Source organism: Oncorhynchus mykiss, chromosome 3 (genome assembly GCF_013265735.2).
Source record: "Oncorhynchus mykiss isolate Arlee chromosome 3, USDA_OmykA_1.1, whole genome shotgun sequence".
Taxonomy (NCBI): Eukaryota; Metazoa; Chordata; class Actinopteri; order Salmoniformes; family Salmonidae; genus Oncorhynchus; species Oncorhynchus mykiss.
The window spans coordinates 56,651,432-56,667,665 of NC_048567.1; the positions used below are offsets into that span (position 1 = coordinate 56,651,432).

At 42.4% G+C, this 16,234-nt stretch overlaps 1 protein-coding gene across 1 annotated transcript; it reads right to left on the bottom strand.

Annotated features, from left to right (window-relative positions):
• Positions 1-937: 937 nt before the first annotated feature.
• Positions 938-16,160, bottom strand: LOC110520265 (signal transducing adapter molecule 2). Its single transcript, XM_021597448.2, has 14 exons — positions 15,969-16,160; positions 15,050-15,134; positions 13,600-13,675; positions 12,636-12,731; positions 12,321-12,467; positions 6,842-6,908; positions 6,501-6,702; positions 6,195-6,289; positions 5,957-6,039; positions 5,010-5,097; positions 4,785-4,839; positions 4,260-4,416; positions 3,363-3,523; positions 938-3,217 (listed from the first exon to the last, which is right to left on the bottom strand). Exons 1-14 carry the CDS (start codon positions 16,006-16,008, stop codon positions 3,049-3,051), a joined length of 1,521 nt encoding a protein of 506 aa, XP_021453123.1. The 5' UTR covers positions 16,009-16,160; the 3' UTR covers positions 938-3,048.
• Between the last annotated feature and the right edge of the window lie 74 nt (positions 16,161-16,234).

The following is a 16,234-nucleotide window of genomic DNA, read 5'->3' on the forward strand; positions in this document are numbered from 1 at the left end:
CGAGTCAAATGTTTGGACACACCTACTCATTCCAGGATTTTTCTTTATTTGAACTATTTTCTACATTGTAGAATAATAATAATGAACACATCAACACTATTAAATAACACATGGAAACATGTAGTAACCAAAAAAGTGCACTGGACCTTTAGCTTCAGTCTATCTTTGAGTGGGAAAAAAAAGACCCAAAGACAGCTCACAAAATAAATTGGAGCACTTAGGACACCAGGATTGTTAAAGCTTCAGCTTCTGTGCTAGAATATTACTAGTTCAGCTCTTCAGTGGTCGAATTGTGAACTCAAAGAAAACGCTCACTGAATAAAACATTGTGTCTCCTAGTAATAATTATAGAGGTGACTGCTCATGCATCACTGGTCACAGTGAGATTCTCTGGAGAGATTCTTCATATAGTGATTCTTCTTCCTACGTAGACATTTGTTCACGCCCCTCACCAAGGTCATAACAGAAGGAACCGAGCCCTACACAAGGTCATTTTAACAGAAGGAACCGAGCCCCTTCACCAAGGAATCCAAAGGAAGGGTCACACCATGACTCATTGAACATTACATCTGACAATACGGGACAACCTCCAGTTGCACAGGTACAAGATGAATAGTGTTGCGTCTTCCCCTTCCGAATAGATTGTAAGACCCCATACATGGTCAGCAAGAAACGGAAGACATGAGTGAAAAGAAGTCCTTTACAGATGTGTAAAACGCAGGAACATTATGTGTATGATTTCTGCATGAGAGAACATGGTCCGCAACCATCTGCCTTGTAAATGACTGCCTATTGTTATTCTCTTTCTACATCATGTGTGTCATTGACTAACTGTTCTCCCATCATCCAGCATACACTTACAAGATGTCCAATTATTTCACACTATTCAGAGAACACATATTACAACAACAAGAAGAAAAACAGAATTATCAGTACAAGAGAGCCTTGAACACAGGTACATTTTATTTGAAAGAATATTAGTCGACTGTGTTTCGAAATGATTTTTTACAATAACACAAGATAAAGAGAAACCTTGATGTTACAAAACATAGTCGGTTATTATGTCGGTAGTACTGAATCGGAACATTCCCTGGAAACGTTTTAAATATAAAGAATTCTAGATATACAGATGTCAATTCCTTATTCCTAAAGAAAAACAAGGCATCCAGTGGTAAATAAAATGTTAACAAGGTTAAAGTGCAATACCCACAATGCCAGAAGATATTTTACATGTAATGTACACAACACCTTTTAAGAGGCAAGTTAAAAGACAAATAAAGCATAGACAGTTCTTATGAGTCAGAGTTGACTTGATCCAGATTAAACAAAAACAGAATCCTGGTCCTCGGTCTCACTCAACAGATTCATTAAGTTCAGATGAACATTTTAGGTCTAACAGTTCTCTAGCTACTAGTCTTTGTACAATCCACACCTTTATCAGTAAATACCCATTTCTAGCTGTTGGTCACGGTAGCTATTTGTTCTGCTTGCATTTTGGATAAGACACAAATAAAGTAAAAACAAAAGCATTAAAAGCAGAAAGTATATCTTACATCTAGAAACCATAAAATATTATCTGATCATATGGATATAATCCAGGGAAAATATATAATATAACAAATATAATACAAATAGAATTACAACATTAAAATTAAAGGTCCAACTGCAGAGCAGACAGCCATACCAATGCAAAGATAATGCATAAATGAAAATATGTTCGGGAAATAGATTTCTATGAAAACGTGACCGCTCACAGCCCAGAAACATAAAAAGCAGACAGATATCAATTTAATAAATCACAGACATCTATTAATAACGTCTATTGTCAAAAGCCTTTTCAACAAAAGACTGAATTAAGAAAGACCATAGAAAAATAGATAGGACTAGGCTCATTTCCCAATCAACCACTTATAGCTTGCAATTACATCTTGTTAATCACTGTATGTGGGGCCTCCAGGAAGTTGCCTAGAGCCTTGGCACATGAATATTGTGTTAACCAAAAGCCATGTTGTTATTTAGCCTGGTCCCAGATCTTTTTGCACCATCTTTCCAACTGCAGTATTGTTATTGTCAAGCCAAACATGACAAATTCCATGAGTTAGCAAGAGAGCAGAAACAGACAGGCACCAGGCTAGATCACATTTGCATTACAAAAAAAGTAATGTGTATAAAATTGTATATTGAACCTAAAACTGCAGTAATTTGGAAAGGCTTCATGGTCACAATTCAAAATCTATTTAACGCCAAGTTAAATTGATAAATTCACCTTGAAGTAGCACACAAATAAAAATGTTTAAACATTTTGCTTTACTCCTATAATGTATTAAACACCCAAAGGGTGTTGCAAGGCAGGCAGTGTATGGGAAATTAATCTAACTATATTGCGGTATTATAGTAGTGACTAAACCACAGAAAGAAATACAGATAGCTGTAGCACTTCATAACCTTTGGCCCCGAGAAGGGTAAACTAAAGTGGATTATGCTGTTAGATAGAAAAAAACAAGTCCTGGTCGGGGTCAATTCCATTTTGAATTGACTTGTCCTGGCCAGCCATGGACTGATTTCCTGATAGACCAGAGGGTGAAGAGAAATCAACATTTAAAAATATAAAATAAAAAACTGAACAGGGACAAACACACACACATACCATCTATGATGCAGTTTGGAAATGATCAGCTGGACAGCTGCCCACTTAAATGTTTTTGAGGCAAACCAGGTTAAGGAAAATTACTTATTTTACACTCTCTACTTAAAACGTTCATCCCTTCAAAATGGGCTGTGGTGGCTGGTAGGTTGGCATGTAGTCTCCCCCCTCTCACACAGCCACTGACCTTTGTTACAATCATCTAGGTAGTGTCCCAAATGGTACCCTGTTCCCTACGTAGTGCACTACTTTTGACCAGAGCAGTAGTGCACTACGTAAAGGGCATTTTATCATAAAGGTCAAAATAGGGGGAGGATAATCACACACACTTGTGTATTGTTGTACTGTGTCTGTTGGTGGGGATATGCTGCTGCTCACTCAGACAGCCTTAGTTGTATTGCACTTTACAGGAGAGGCTGCTGATAGTAGGCCTGTTGCTGCTGTGGAGCCTGGTGCGATGAAGCAGCCATTTGATAGGAGGCTGGTGGCAGGTTGGAGTTCTGATAGGCCGACATGTCCATCTGTGGGGCTACACCCATCTGTGGTGGGTAACCGGCAGGTGCATATGGAGAACTGCAGTGAAGAGACAGAATAGTACAATAGTTGCCACCTACCGCCTAACACAAGCATAAAGGCCGACATTTAACCTTAACACAGGAGCAATGCCCCCCCCCCAAAAAAAAAAAAACTTGGCTCACAACGGAGGGGAGAGGCCTACCTGTAAGGAAGCTGTGCTGGCTGACCATTGGGAGATGTGACGTTAGGGGGGAGCGACTGGAGTGGTCCGGGTTGGTCAGAGCCCATGTAGGCCTGCTGGCCTGGGGGGCCCTGGGGCATCCCTGGAGGCATGTAGGAACCACCAGCCTGACCTGGGTATCCCTGAGAGAGAAAGAGACCGTGTTCAATATGAAATTTGATAAAATATATTTTTATTTTATTTATTTAACCAGGCAAGTCAGTTAAGAACAAATTCTTATTTACAATTACTGCCTACACCGGCCAAACCCGGACGATGCTGGGCCAATTGTGCGCCGCCCTATGGGCGCCCGGTTGCGATACAGCCTGGATTCAAACCAGGGTGACGCCTCTAGCACTGAAATGCAGTGCCTTAGGGCTCCCGAGTGGAGCAGCGGTCTATTTCATAGTACACTCACTGTATATTGATTTACTCCACAAAAATATAGCATACGTTGGCAAGAAACAACATTACTTCAGGTGCAGGCAGTTACACAAGGGACAGTTTGTTTCTAAAATGGCTTTGCAGAGCTGTGCAGAAAGTGACAAGGAGGTAAAAAGAGTCCAAGCATGACCACTGGAGTCTCCCATTAGTCTACGTCTCCAAGGAGGGACACTGACATCCATCATCAGGGACAAATTGCACAGCAGACAAAACACACAAGGTTACACAAGGTCTACGTCTGAAATGGCATCCAGTTGCCTACATAGTCCAAATGTTTTAAATATTTTTTTTTACCAGTCCACCATATGAATACCGTGCCTTTATGGACCCTGGCATAGTGTCTGCCTTCACAGAGGTCACCTGGTTGTGGATGTACAAGGTAGTGACCTGAACAGAAAGTACGTCACACTGGTTTGTTTCTTTCTCCTAATTGACCTGCATGGGGAGTTGAGAGGCAGGTGTGTAGTGGGGCTGCTGCTGGGACTGCAGTTTGGAGTAGGCTGTGTAGAATGGTGCCTCGTTCATCAGTTTGTTATAGAGCTCCAAGGCCTCCAGCACCTTCACATTCAGCTCAGACAGCTCAGAGTGTTGCCTGCCAGGGATGGAGGGAGAGAGGGAGAGGGGAGAGCAAGTGAGGTGGAGGGGTGGAAAAAGAGAGAAAGAGGGAGAACCGCAATGCGAAGGAGAGGAAAAAAGAAGAGGTTATCACGACACTTGTAGGACAAAGACTAAGGTTCTGTGAGGGTGATGATCCCTGGTACTCATCCAGATAGTCAACATAAAGCAGGTATAACTAAATTAATAACTAACTATGTACTCTGGCCAACATATTTGACTAACCAATAGAAATAAAGGGTGTCATGCAAACACTGCAGTATATATAGCCTCTAATATACTATTGGAAATATTGTCCATTATGAGTAAGTACACTGCAGTATACTGCAGTTAAATTGACTTTACCTGTCAATGTCTTCCAGCTTGTCATCAATCATTGGATTCATCTGCTCACAAGCACCTAAGAGGGTAAAGCATTGATCAAGTGAGGCTAAACAGACAAAAACAGTGTGAGTGTAGTGGTGTAGTCAAGCCAACTGCAGTATGTGTGAGTGAGTGAGTATATAGTCAAGACAACTGCAATGTCAATGAGCATGGGATTTATAAGAGCAGTAAGTCATTGTTTTATACCCTCCAGTTGGACCAGCTCAGGGCAGTCAGGTGCTGCGTCAGCAGGGTCAGTATTCTGGAGCAGATACAGCGCTCCATCCATCTTCTCCTGTCGGGGGGGGGGGGGGGGGGGAGAAGAGAGTAAGAGAGGGGGTGAGGGACAGGTGAAGGGAGGAGAAAGTCATATATGATGCTACAGGGTTTTCATTGGTCAAATGATCAAAATGAATGGTGGACTGATTGATTGTACCCATTTAACCAACTATGGATAAGCTAAATTATATAGACCTGCAGGTATGTACAGCCATAGGCTGAATCCCAAATCACTCCCTTCCCCTTGGTCTTCCATTTGTGCATTCACGCGCACCTCCGCCATATGCACATCGCACCAGACTTCACAGCAGCAACAGGCCTACTATCAGCAGCCTCTCCTGTAATGGCAGGCAACCAGGGCTGTCTGAGTGAGCAGCAGCATATTTCCACCAACAGACACATTGCAAGTGTCCCAAAGGTAGGGGATAATTAACTCTCCAACTCTTCAGCCAAGCCAGCAAGGCTGGAGGCTTCAGAGTGAAGCACTATCCCAACACGCACCGCAATATGTTTGCAAGTTCGCAATGTAATACAAAAGAATGGAGAGGAATTCTTAAATATATGCCACGTCTGATTTCAAGACCTGACACAAGTAACAGATGAAATACCTCGCAGATAAATGTTCACTGGTACGGAGGTTCATCTTCTAAAGTGACAGGGGGATTTGTTCATTAGAATTTCATGCCAATTGTATTATTTTAAAGTAGAACATGAACTGCATCAGTCAAGTCACGAGTGTCCCGAAGTTGATGGGTTTATTGATCCCCTCGCCACTCTCTGGAAGTCACCCTCGGACTTTCATCAGCAACATGTGACAACGTGCGAGTGGTTTTGGAAGTACCATTATAGTAGGTCCAGTACGTAGAAGCACCCACCTCATCTATAAAGACAGGCTCAGACTCCACTATGGCTTCTATTTTGGGCTCCTCCGGGGCTGGTGTCTTCTCCACATACGTTACTGTTAGGAGAGAGATTTACATTTGACATTTAACCGACACACTTATCCAGAGCCACTTTACGGTCAGGATTTCAAACATGAAACCAAACACTAGAACGACTCTCCCTGCCTCAGTATGAGGGTACAAGAGAGTGAGGACAAGGGGAAGAACCTACCTAGTTCAGGCTCAGCATTGAGGTTGGTCGTGACAAAGTTGGATGGGAAGAGACCTACTCCTCTGTGGTTCTCTCCTTTCCACCAGTTTGAATCACTGTGGCAGCAACATGGTGTTATCAGTTCAAACATTCTTGTAAGTAAACCATTCATTTTGTTTCCATAAAAGGACTGCAGAACCTGAGAAGGTTGGCACTAGATATATGACTGAAGACAATTAAGTTGAAGCGTGGTTTCCACATTGGCCTATACAATAGGTCATCATATAGGTCAGACTCAGGTTTCCATAGCAACACTTCCTTAGCTACCTGTCGTCCAGGACTAGAATGAGCTCCCCCGTCTTGAAAGTGAGCTCGTTGTCTTCGGCCGCCTCAAAGTCGTAGAGCGCCCGCACCTTCCTAGAGTCCTTGCTACCCCCTCCTCCGTTGGTGTTGAAGGGGGGGTCGGCGGACACGGTGAGGGGCCGTGTCTCAGCATGCTGCTTCTGTTCCTGCAGGGACAGCTCGATTGCTGCAGATAGGAGGACAAAGGCATGAGGGTCAAAACACATATGTTTTAATCTCTCTAATAATGTATTTATTCATCCACCTGCACAGTTCACAATGTAATATAATGTGGTGTTCTAGAATCTGTTGGATAGGATCTGTACCTTTGGCAAGGTCGTCATCGTCAGATGGTTTACTAACAGCAGGTGTGGTGACCTTTAGGCTGGACCCCTGTTGACAAAGAGGTGGCTGGTTATAGAGAGCGAGAGAGAAAGCCTTCCAGAACAAATGGGGATTTGGATTATTTGTGACGCCACCTGTAGGGATTAATAGGTACTACAGGCTTTCCATGTAATATTGTGGTAGTAAAGAGTATGAATAAGAAAGGACCTCAAATAAATCATCACTTCATATGCTTAAAAATATAGCCCAACAACAGGAATATAGTGACATTCTATGAAGAATAAACTTGTCTGTGAGAGGGGTTGGGCAAAGTAGTTTCAGTAGCAAACACCTCACAGTGCCACTTATTAACAGGACACTCAGCCGACCATTTCAGCTCGGAAGTAGGCTAAGCAAATAAGCACCAGACTGTTCCTCAATCACAGCAGGAAATCTCATCCCCCTTATAGGTAGAACTGGGGTATTATCAGAGGAAATTACATTTGGCGCTCATGCCTTAAAAACAGACACACAAGCTCCACCCTCCTCCTCTTTATTGGCAACACATGGGTGAGCAAGTGCACTGAGAACACAGGCAGACTGCACAACACGAAGCCAGCGAATGTATACACACAGAGCTTATTTGTTACAGGGGACCACAAGTGGAAGTCACGAGGAGAACTTTGTGTTTGAGATAGGTAGACGATAACAGTCGTTTTAGTTTTGTTGGAGAGTCTGGCTACAATCAGAGGGTAGAGTACTGAAAGATTATGGTGAATTTTTTAAAATAAAATGTTGGGTCAAATGGCTCTATTTTCCAGGTAAGGCGCATAGTCCCTCAAAGAACAACATAACATCAAGGCCCTCTGGCACAAAAAATGGTCAATTAAAACAATAGCCAAACTCTTTTAGGAGGGAGAAACAGAGTTAGTAGGGAGGGAAGACTGGCCACAGCTTATACAATGATATAAAATGTTATTGGTCACATACACATGGTTAGCAGATGTTATTGTGAGGGTAGCGAAATGCTTATGCTTCTAGATCTGACAGTGCAGCAATATCTACCAAATTCCACAACAAAACCTAATACACACAATCTGGTAAAGGAATGGGATGAGAATATATAAGTATAACATATATGGATGAGCAGTGACAGAGCAGCTAAGATGCAATAGATAGTAAAGAATAGATAGTGAAGGATACAGTATATACACACACATATGAGATATGTAAACATCCTTAAAGTAGCATTATTAAAGTGACTAGTGTTCCATTTATTAAAGTGGCCAATGATATCAAGTACATAGGTAGGCAGCCCCCTCTCTGTGTTAGTGGTGGCTGTTTAACAATCTGATGGCCTTGAGATAGGAGCTATTTTTCAATCTCTGTCCCAGCTTTGATGCACCTGTACTGACCTCGCCTTCTGGATGGAAGCAGGGTGAACAGGTAGTAGCTTGGGTGGTGTTTGTCCTTGGTAATCTTTCTTGCCTTCCTGTGACATCGGGTGTTGTAGGTGTCCTGGAGGGCAGGTAGTTTTCCCCCTGGTGATGCATTGTGCAGACCGCACCACCCTCTGGTGAGCCCTGTGGTTGTGGGCGGTGAAGTTGCCGTACCAGGCATTGATACAGCCTGACAGGATGCTCTCAATTGTGCACCTGTAAAAGTTAGTGAGGGTTTTCGGTGACAAGCCAAGTTGCGCCGCCTTCACCACACTGCCTGTGTGCGTGGACCATTTCAGTTTGTTGGTGATATGTACACAGAGGAACTTAAAACGTTCCACCTTCTCCACTGCTGTCCCGTCATTGTGGATAGGGGGGTGCTCCCTTTGCTGTTTCCTGAAGTTCACGATCATCTCTTTTGTTTTGCTGACATTGAGTGAGAGGTTATTTTCCTGACCCCACACTCAGATTGCCCTCACCTCCTCCCTGTAGGCTGTCTCGTCGTTGTTGGTAATCAAGCCTACCACTGCAGTGTCGTCTGCAAACTTGATGATTGACTTGGAGGCGTGCATGGCCACGCAGTCGCGGCTGAACAGGGAGTACAGGAGAGGGTTGAGAACACACCCTTGTGGATCCCCAGTGTTGAGGATCAGCAGAGTGGAGATGTTTCCTACCAGGAAGTCCAGTACCCAGTTTCACAGGGCTGGGTCGAGACCCAGGGTCTCAAGCTTAATGATGAGTTTGGAGGGTACTGTGGTGTTGAATGCTGTGCTGTAGTCAATGAACAGCATTCTTACATTGGTATTCCTCATGTCCAGAGGTATAGGGCAGTGTGAAGGCAATTGCATCGTCTGTGGACCTATTGGGGGCGGTAAGCAAATTGGAGTGGGTCTAGGGTGACAGGTACGGTGGAGGTGATATGGTCCTTGACTAGTCTCTCAAAGCACTATTTCATGACGTTTGCCTGGGGGGGTTGGTTTATGACAGTCATAAATACCTCTTCCCCCCCTTTTTCCTCTCTCTACCCTACTAAGGTTACATTTGCAAAACCCTTGGTTAACATAGATTCTGGGAACGTCACAATGTGGGGGGAAATTAACAATATTCTGGTAATCCGAACAATTGAACATATGCGGTGGTACTTAATTAATATGATGTCAGTTCGGTTGTCATCTGAGACATTCTCATCAATGAGAAGATGACAAACTCTACAGTGGAAAGTCTACACATCAGAGTTATCGGATTCACATGGAATTGTTGTTCAATTTAAATGTTTGAATATGAAATTATTTGTGATGGGATGAAATGTGATTTTAGCTTCAAAAATGTGACATTTGGGTTTTCATAAGATAGGGCTGCTCAATCAGTGGCCCTCCCCTGTGAAAGGACAAGGGCTATAAAACTTTTCAAACACGCCCTCCTCTCCCTTCCTATATAAGCCCTTGACGACAACATAACTTCCTGTTCCGAGGATATGAGGCCGACGGTCCTATGTCAGAATGGTTCGGTAGCCTAGTGGTTAGAGCGGTGGACTAGCAACCGGAAGGTTGCAAGTTCAAACCCCCCGAGCTGACAAGGTACAAATCTGTCGTTCTGCCCCTGAACAGGCAGTTAACCCACTGTTCCTAGGCCGTCATTGAAAATAAGAATTTGTTCTTAACTGACTTGCCTGGTTAAATAAAGGTACAAAAAAAAATACAAAATAAGAACTACAGAACGAAGCCAACATCAGCATGAGCTTTGGTTGCGAATGGTATGAACTTTTGAACTCTTATTCACTACAGAAGTGATACCTCCTAGCGGTTGAGTTAGCGACCGCAGCTGCAAACGCAGGTTAGGAAGGAACAGACAGAGTATCCCGTCTATCACACAACGACGTTACTACAATGTATTCAATTGACAACCAGAGACATTCTTCAAAGGACAGAGGACTCGGTTTGGCAACACGGCCTTCCATCTACCACCAACCTACTGAAGCGCAGCTCAGAGTAAATATTTATTGCATTTTCCAAATGGGCGTTTAGAATGCATAAGATACTGTATTTACGATAGCACAGCTTCTACCTGTGTCTCTCAGTCTTCCAGCTCTTTCACTCCAACCCAGCCCCTTTTCCTTTGTGTAACAAGTTGTCATATCTGTTCCGCCCGCTAGGGACGTTTTGCTTTATGACGTAATTTGTAATCAAGTTATGATGAATTGTGTGTATGTGAATTCTGTGTGATTAGTTAAGTATTTAGTAAATAAATAAACCCAATTTTGTATTGCTGATTCAAATCGTTATCCAGGGTTCTTGCAGATAACCAAGAATTTACAACTTTCAGATGAGACTGCTATGGATGTAAAATATTACTAGGTCTTTAAGAGTTTATTCGGAAGATAACAGCTCTATAAATATTATTTTGTGGTGCCTGACTCTCTAGTTAATTACATTAACATGATTAGCTCAATCAGGTGATATTAATTACGGAGAAATTGTTCATAGAATAGCATGTCATATCACTTAATCCGGCATAGCCAAAGACACGACAACTACATGATGACAGAACTGAGTGCTACGGGGCGATAGTATTTTAGTTCAGTTACCTTAGCTTTCTTGGGAACAGGAACAATGGTGGCCTTCTTGAAGCATGTGGGGACAGCAGACTAGGATAGGGAATGATTGAATATGTCCGTAAACACACCAGTCAGCTCGTCTGCGCATGCTCCGAGGACGCAGCTAGGGATGCCGTCTGGGCCGACAGCCTTGCTAGGGTTAACACGGTTAAATGTTTTACTCACGTCGACCACGGAAAAGGAGAGCCTACAGTCTTTGGTAGCGGGCCATGAAAGTGGCACTGTATTGTCGTCAAAGAGCACAAAGTTGTTTAATTTTTCTGGGAGCAAGACGATGTCCGCGACAAGGCTGTTTTTCTATTTGTAATCCATGATTTTCTGTAGACCCTGTCACATATGTCAAGTGTTGAGCCATTGAATTGTGACTCCACTTTGTCTCTATACTGACGCTTTGCTTGTTTGATTGCCTTACGGAGGGAATAACTACACTGTTTGTATTCGGTCATGTTTCCAGTCGCCTTGCCATGATTAAATGCGGTAGTACGTGCGTTCAGTTTTGCGCGAATGCTGCCATCAATCCATAGTTTCTGGTTAGGGAAGGTTTTAATAGTCACAGGGGGTACAACATCTCCTATACTGGCCCACCGAGTCAGCGTATACATCAATGTTATGGTCTGAGGCTACCCGGAACATATCCCAGTCCATGTGATCGAAGAAATCTTGAAGCGTGAAATCCGATTGGTCAGACCAAAGTTGGATAGACCTAAGCACAGGCGCTTCCTGTTTTAGTTTCTGCCTATAGGAGGGGAGCAACAAGATGGGGTCATGGTCAGATTTGCCAAAAGGAGGGCGGGGGAGGGCCTTGTATGCATCGTGGAAGTTAGAGCAGCAGTGGTCAAGTGTGTTACTCGCTCTTGTACTGCAATCGATATGCTGATAGAATTTAGGTAGCCTTGTTCTCAGATTAGCTTTGTTAAAAATCCCCAGCTACAATAAATGCAGCCTCAGGATATATGGTTTCCAGTTTGCATAATGTCCAGGGAAGCTCCTTGATGGCCGTCTTGGTATCCCCTTAAATATGGCTGTGACGATTAGCGAGGAGAGTTCTCTTGGGAGATAATACAGTTGGCATTTGATTGTGAGGAATTCTAGGTCAGGTGAACAAAATGAATTGAGTCGTTAATCATGAAACATACACCCTCGCCCTTCTTTGTGCAAACAAAGGATCCACTTTGGGAAAGTCGTATTCGCGGGTGTAGTGCTAGTTGTGCTGGTAAATTGAAGTCTCTCTGTTATCCAATAGTTCTTCCCGGCAGTATGTAATAACACTTAAAGTGTTCTGGGCTAACAATGTAAGAGATAATACATTAAAATAACTAAATACTGCACAGTTTCCTAAGGACTTGAAGCAAAGCTGTTATCTCTATTGGCGCCATCTTCAGCAACACTAGGTTAGGGGGATGGACGCTAGGCTGTTGACTACTTTACCTGTGAGCCAGAAGACGGGAAGGCGACCCCCTCCTCTCTCAGAGACTTAATGGTGGCACTGATCAGACTGAGCTGTGGATCTTTTTGGAACTCGTCACACCACTCCACCATCATCCCCTTCAGCTTATCACACACCTTGGGGTGGGCCTTCGGGGATAATAGTAATTACTTTTAGTCTACTTACTTATATGATCGAGGCAAAACATTGACACAATGAGCTTGATAGAGCCAGTTGATTGTTATCCTCACGTACATAAGTCTGAACGTCATCAATTCACCAGACATATTTCAACAGAAAAACTTTTGACAGCTTACCCTGCTCAATATAGCTCGGACTTCAGTGGCAAAGTCCCGTGAGCAGATTTCTAAGTGAAAGATTCTTCCACTGTTATTGACACAGGCAGCCAGCAACTGAAAAAGAGGGAGAAAAGCCAGGTTAGTCCAGTAGTCAGCCTGGATGATCTATTTTGAGGCTTTACAGTAAAACAAGAGTAACGCTTTGATTCACATCCACACCAAAGTTTAATAATTGATTAACACATTAACAGATATGACACCAGTGAAATTATGCATGTTTTTATGATTGGGGGGGGGGGCTAAAGTTGACTGAGTGAGAAGAGAGAGACATCTAAAAATAGAACAGACATGTGACCATCTACCCCGATGGTGAGTCAGAAAGGAAGATCACATGTTCTGACGTTGAGCATCATCACTCCAAAATAACACTGAGCAGCAGAAAGAACAAAACAGTAAAAACCTTTCTAGGGCCATGGATCATCACACTGACTGTGCTGTGGCAAGGCTGCCCACAGCGATGATACTGAGTTACGAGCTCAGAGCTCTAGAACTGCCAAGAGCAGCAGGAGATGGACCACTCCTCCCAAATACTTTATTACATCAGACTGGAGTGTCATTGAGGCTTAGGGCAAGTCAGTTTTTGATCCACCAGCCAGTGTATAAAGAAATGCACACTCAGAAGAAATTCTAGCACATTGTTCAAACTCTGTTGTCCATCATATAGCAGGATTCATGACTCATATTACCTGTGTATATGATCCCAGTCACTCAACAACCTCTAGGGCCTGACACCAGGAAGTGAAAAACCTGACCTTGCACTAGGTTCCCACCTTTCCAATATATTTCTACATTGGCTCTAGGCTAAGCTGAACTCTATCATACATTAATAAACCTGTTATACAGTAAGGAAACCCGCTGGATTTCCAACGGTCTAGTGAATGATGTATTTTGTCTTGAATAACACAATAACAAAGTGACTCACGGTGAGGGCTTGCATGGCAACGTGCGGGACCTTGTGGTTTACTCTCTTCATCACAGACCTCAGGCAGTCCTTAGCTCTGGGAGAAGACAGGCAGGTAGAGACATACGATTAATATGGCACACAAGTAGTAGGTTATTACAACATGAGTCATCTTCAATATACGCTTATTAATTGCATATTAAAATAGCCCACTCCCCTCCAATCTTCCTGGAGACCTGCTGATACACTATTATGACTCTGTAGTTTCACATATTACAAATACTTGGAAGCAATGTTCCCGATAAGAGAAGCACGAGATTAGAAAGTTGAGTGAAGTTCAGAGTTGTCGCCATTAAAAAAAAGACACATAACGTTTCCTTTTACTGTGGGAATTGTGATTGAATCAATGCAATATTAGCCACTTTCAATGCAACATACGGAAACAAAAACGAACTATGCAAGACTTAGTATGCAAAACTAACTGTGCAAGAGATTTTGTTGTAGGCAGAACGCATCAGAGTATGATTCTGTGCATTGACAGGCATGACACAGGCTCGTACTCTACACAGATCGATGCGCCATAACCAATCAGAGCTGCATTAAATAGACCTTTGCCCTATATGGATTTGTGCAGTTCACTTTTACAGTATGAGCGATTGCGATTATTATGCGCTTGTTTTGAGATCAAAGCAAGAGCTGAACGTAGCCATCTGTGCACATTTGTTGATATTTTTTGCTAGTTAGTGAGTTATTTGCCCAGTTATAGCTAATTTGTAGTCAGCAATGTGGGAATGATTGCTTCCTACAAGAGCACAAAACATGCACATTTCTAGCCATCTTCGAAAGCTAGTCAGGCAAAGAGCTTTTCTTTATATCTTAAGGGCAGTGTATATTTTGAGACAGGCTTGAATAAGCTAAGTAGCCAATAGGCAGAGGGTAGCATAATTTGTCTGATTCTCTGCAATAATGGTTTGGGAATAAAAATGTATTTTATTTTGTAAAGTGGTTTCTTGCATTAAACAACTACATTTTCAGTCACCTCCTTGCCTGAAGTGGATAAACAGGTTAATGTCAAGCCCTTCATGTTTTTCTCTCAAAAGTCTCATGGAATGTAAGCCTACATTGAACAACACACATTGGCTGCTACTGCCATGTCCATGTTAAAATGTTATGTGATGCATTTTCTCCATTGTTTTTTTTATTGGTAGGCCTACATTGTGATCAAATAGCCACAGTAGCCTACTTGAAATCGGGTACAGCCTCAGTGTTCACAGTAAACGCGCACCGGAAGTTGCATAGATATTTCACAAGGTTCAAGTTTGCGCTCAGCAGACATGTGATTTGCTCAGTGACAAAAAATATTAGAGAGAACATTGCTTGGAAGTACTTGAAAATTAGCCAGGCAGCTAGTGCTCTGGTCCAAGTAAACAATTAAGTTATTTTTGAAACAGGAAGTCTCATTCCAGCTTACCCATTGGGTGTATGTCCAACCCTGTCACAGATATCCATGATCAGGGCCCAGTCCTCCACTGTATTGGTTTCATTGGTTGCTTTCTCTGACAATGTGGTACACCGGGATACATGTGGTTAGGTGAGAGAAGAGAACTTGTGGTTCGGCATGTACTGTCCATATTATTGCTGCTTTAAACAGTTTGAGCCTGTATTTTCATAGGATTGACAGTTACTACTTTTATGGAGGGTGTATGATTAAACTAGCAATAAAGCAGTTAAAAATAAGTTATTCCTTATAACTTTGTTATGAAATAGCCATTACACATCGGTGACTTGTTGGGTGTAATTGTACAAAGTTCAAATAATAGTGTACAAGGGAACCATGAGAGCTTGTTCCAAAGATGATAAACTGCTCATGGAAAGAGGGTGATTTGCATGTAACATTTGTTGAAGTAAACCTAAAACTAATCCAACATACATCTGGCTAGTTAACTAGATAGATAGCTCATGACGAATATTTGAGTTTGTTGCAGTTTAGGCTGTCTCGTTATTTAAAATCGTTGATTAGCTACGATACACTGATTACACAACAACTAGCTAACATACTCGCTAGCTAACATATATAGCTAGCACAGTGGTAGCTAGCTAGATAGGTAGTATGGCCGATGACTGTCTGCTAACCCTGTGACTACTAAGTTAGACTTAGAGAGTTTACCAAACCACATAACTGGTTAGCTATTTGGATAATATAACATTTGATTATAAGGTCAACGTGTAGCCAATTATATGTATAAATAAGGTGTCCCCTTCTGTATGTGGTGTAGCCAGACTAGTTGTTGTTAGCTTGCTGGCTCGCGGTTCTGTCGGTAGCTAAGATGAAGCTAACTAACAGTTAGCTCACTCCGAATCAAATTGCCCAAATGAAGTGCTCAACTTACCAACATCTTGGTCGAATGGATTCTGCGCAAATAAAGGCATATTTATCCCTTTAAACCAACCGACGTTGTTGAGAAAGAAAACGTATACTATTTTTTTCAAGAATATATATATTTTTAAATCCCTTCCTCATCCATCAAACTCTGTACACTTATACCAGTTGCTCTTCCGTAAACTTAGGTGGCTGCAAAAATGCCTGATTTCTTTTAGAATTAAATGCAAAAACTATAGAACTCAAATCATTTCGACACTTATCGATGCACATATA

Coding starts and splice junctions, on each gene's coding strand:
- LOC110520265 (XM_021597448.2), bottom strand. CDS start 16,008: ATGCCTTTATTTGCGCAGAATCCATTCGACCAAGATGTTG. Junction 15,135..15,968: donor TCCATTCGACCAAGATGTTG/GTAAGTTGAGCA, acceptor CCACATTGTCAG/AGAAAGCAACCAATGAAACC. Junction 6,909..12,320: donor TCCCGTCTTCTGGCTCACAG/GTAAAGTAGTCA, acceptor CTTTGTCAACAG/GGGTCCAGCCTAAAGGTCAC.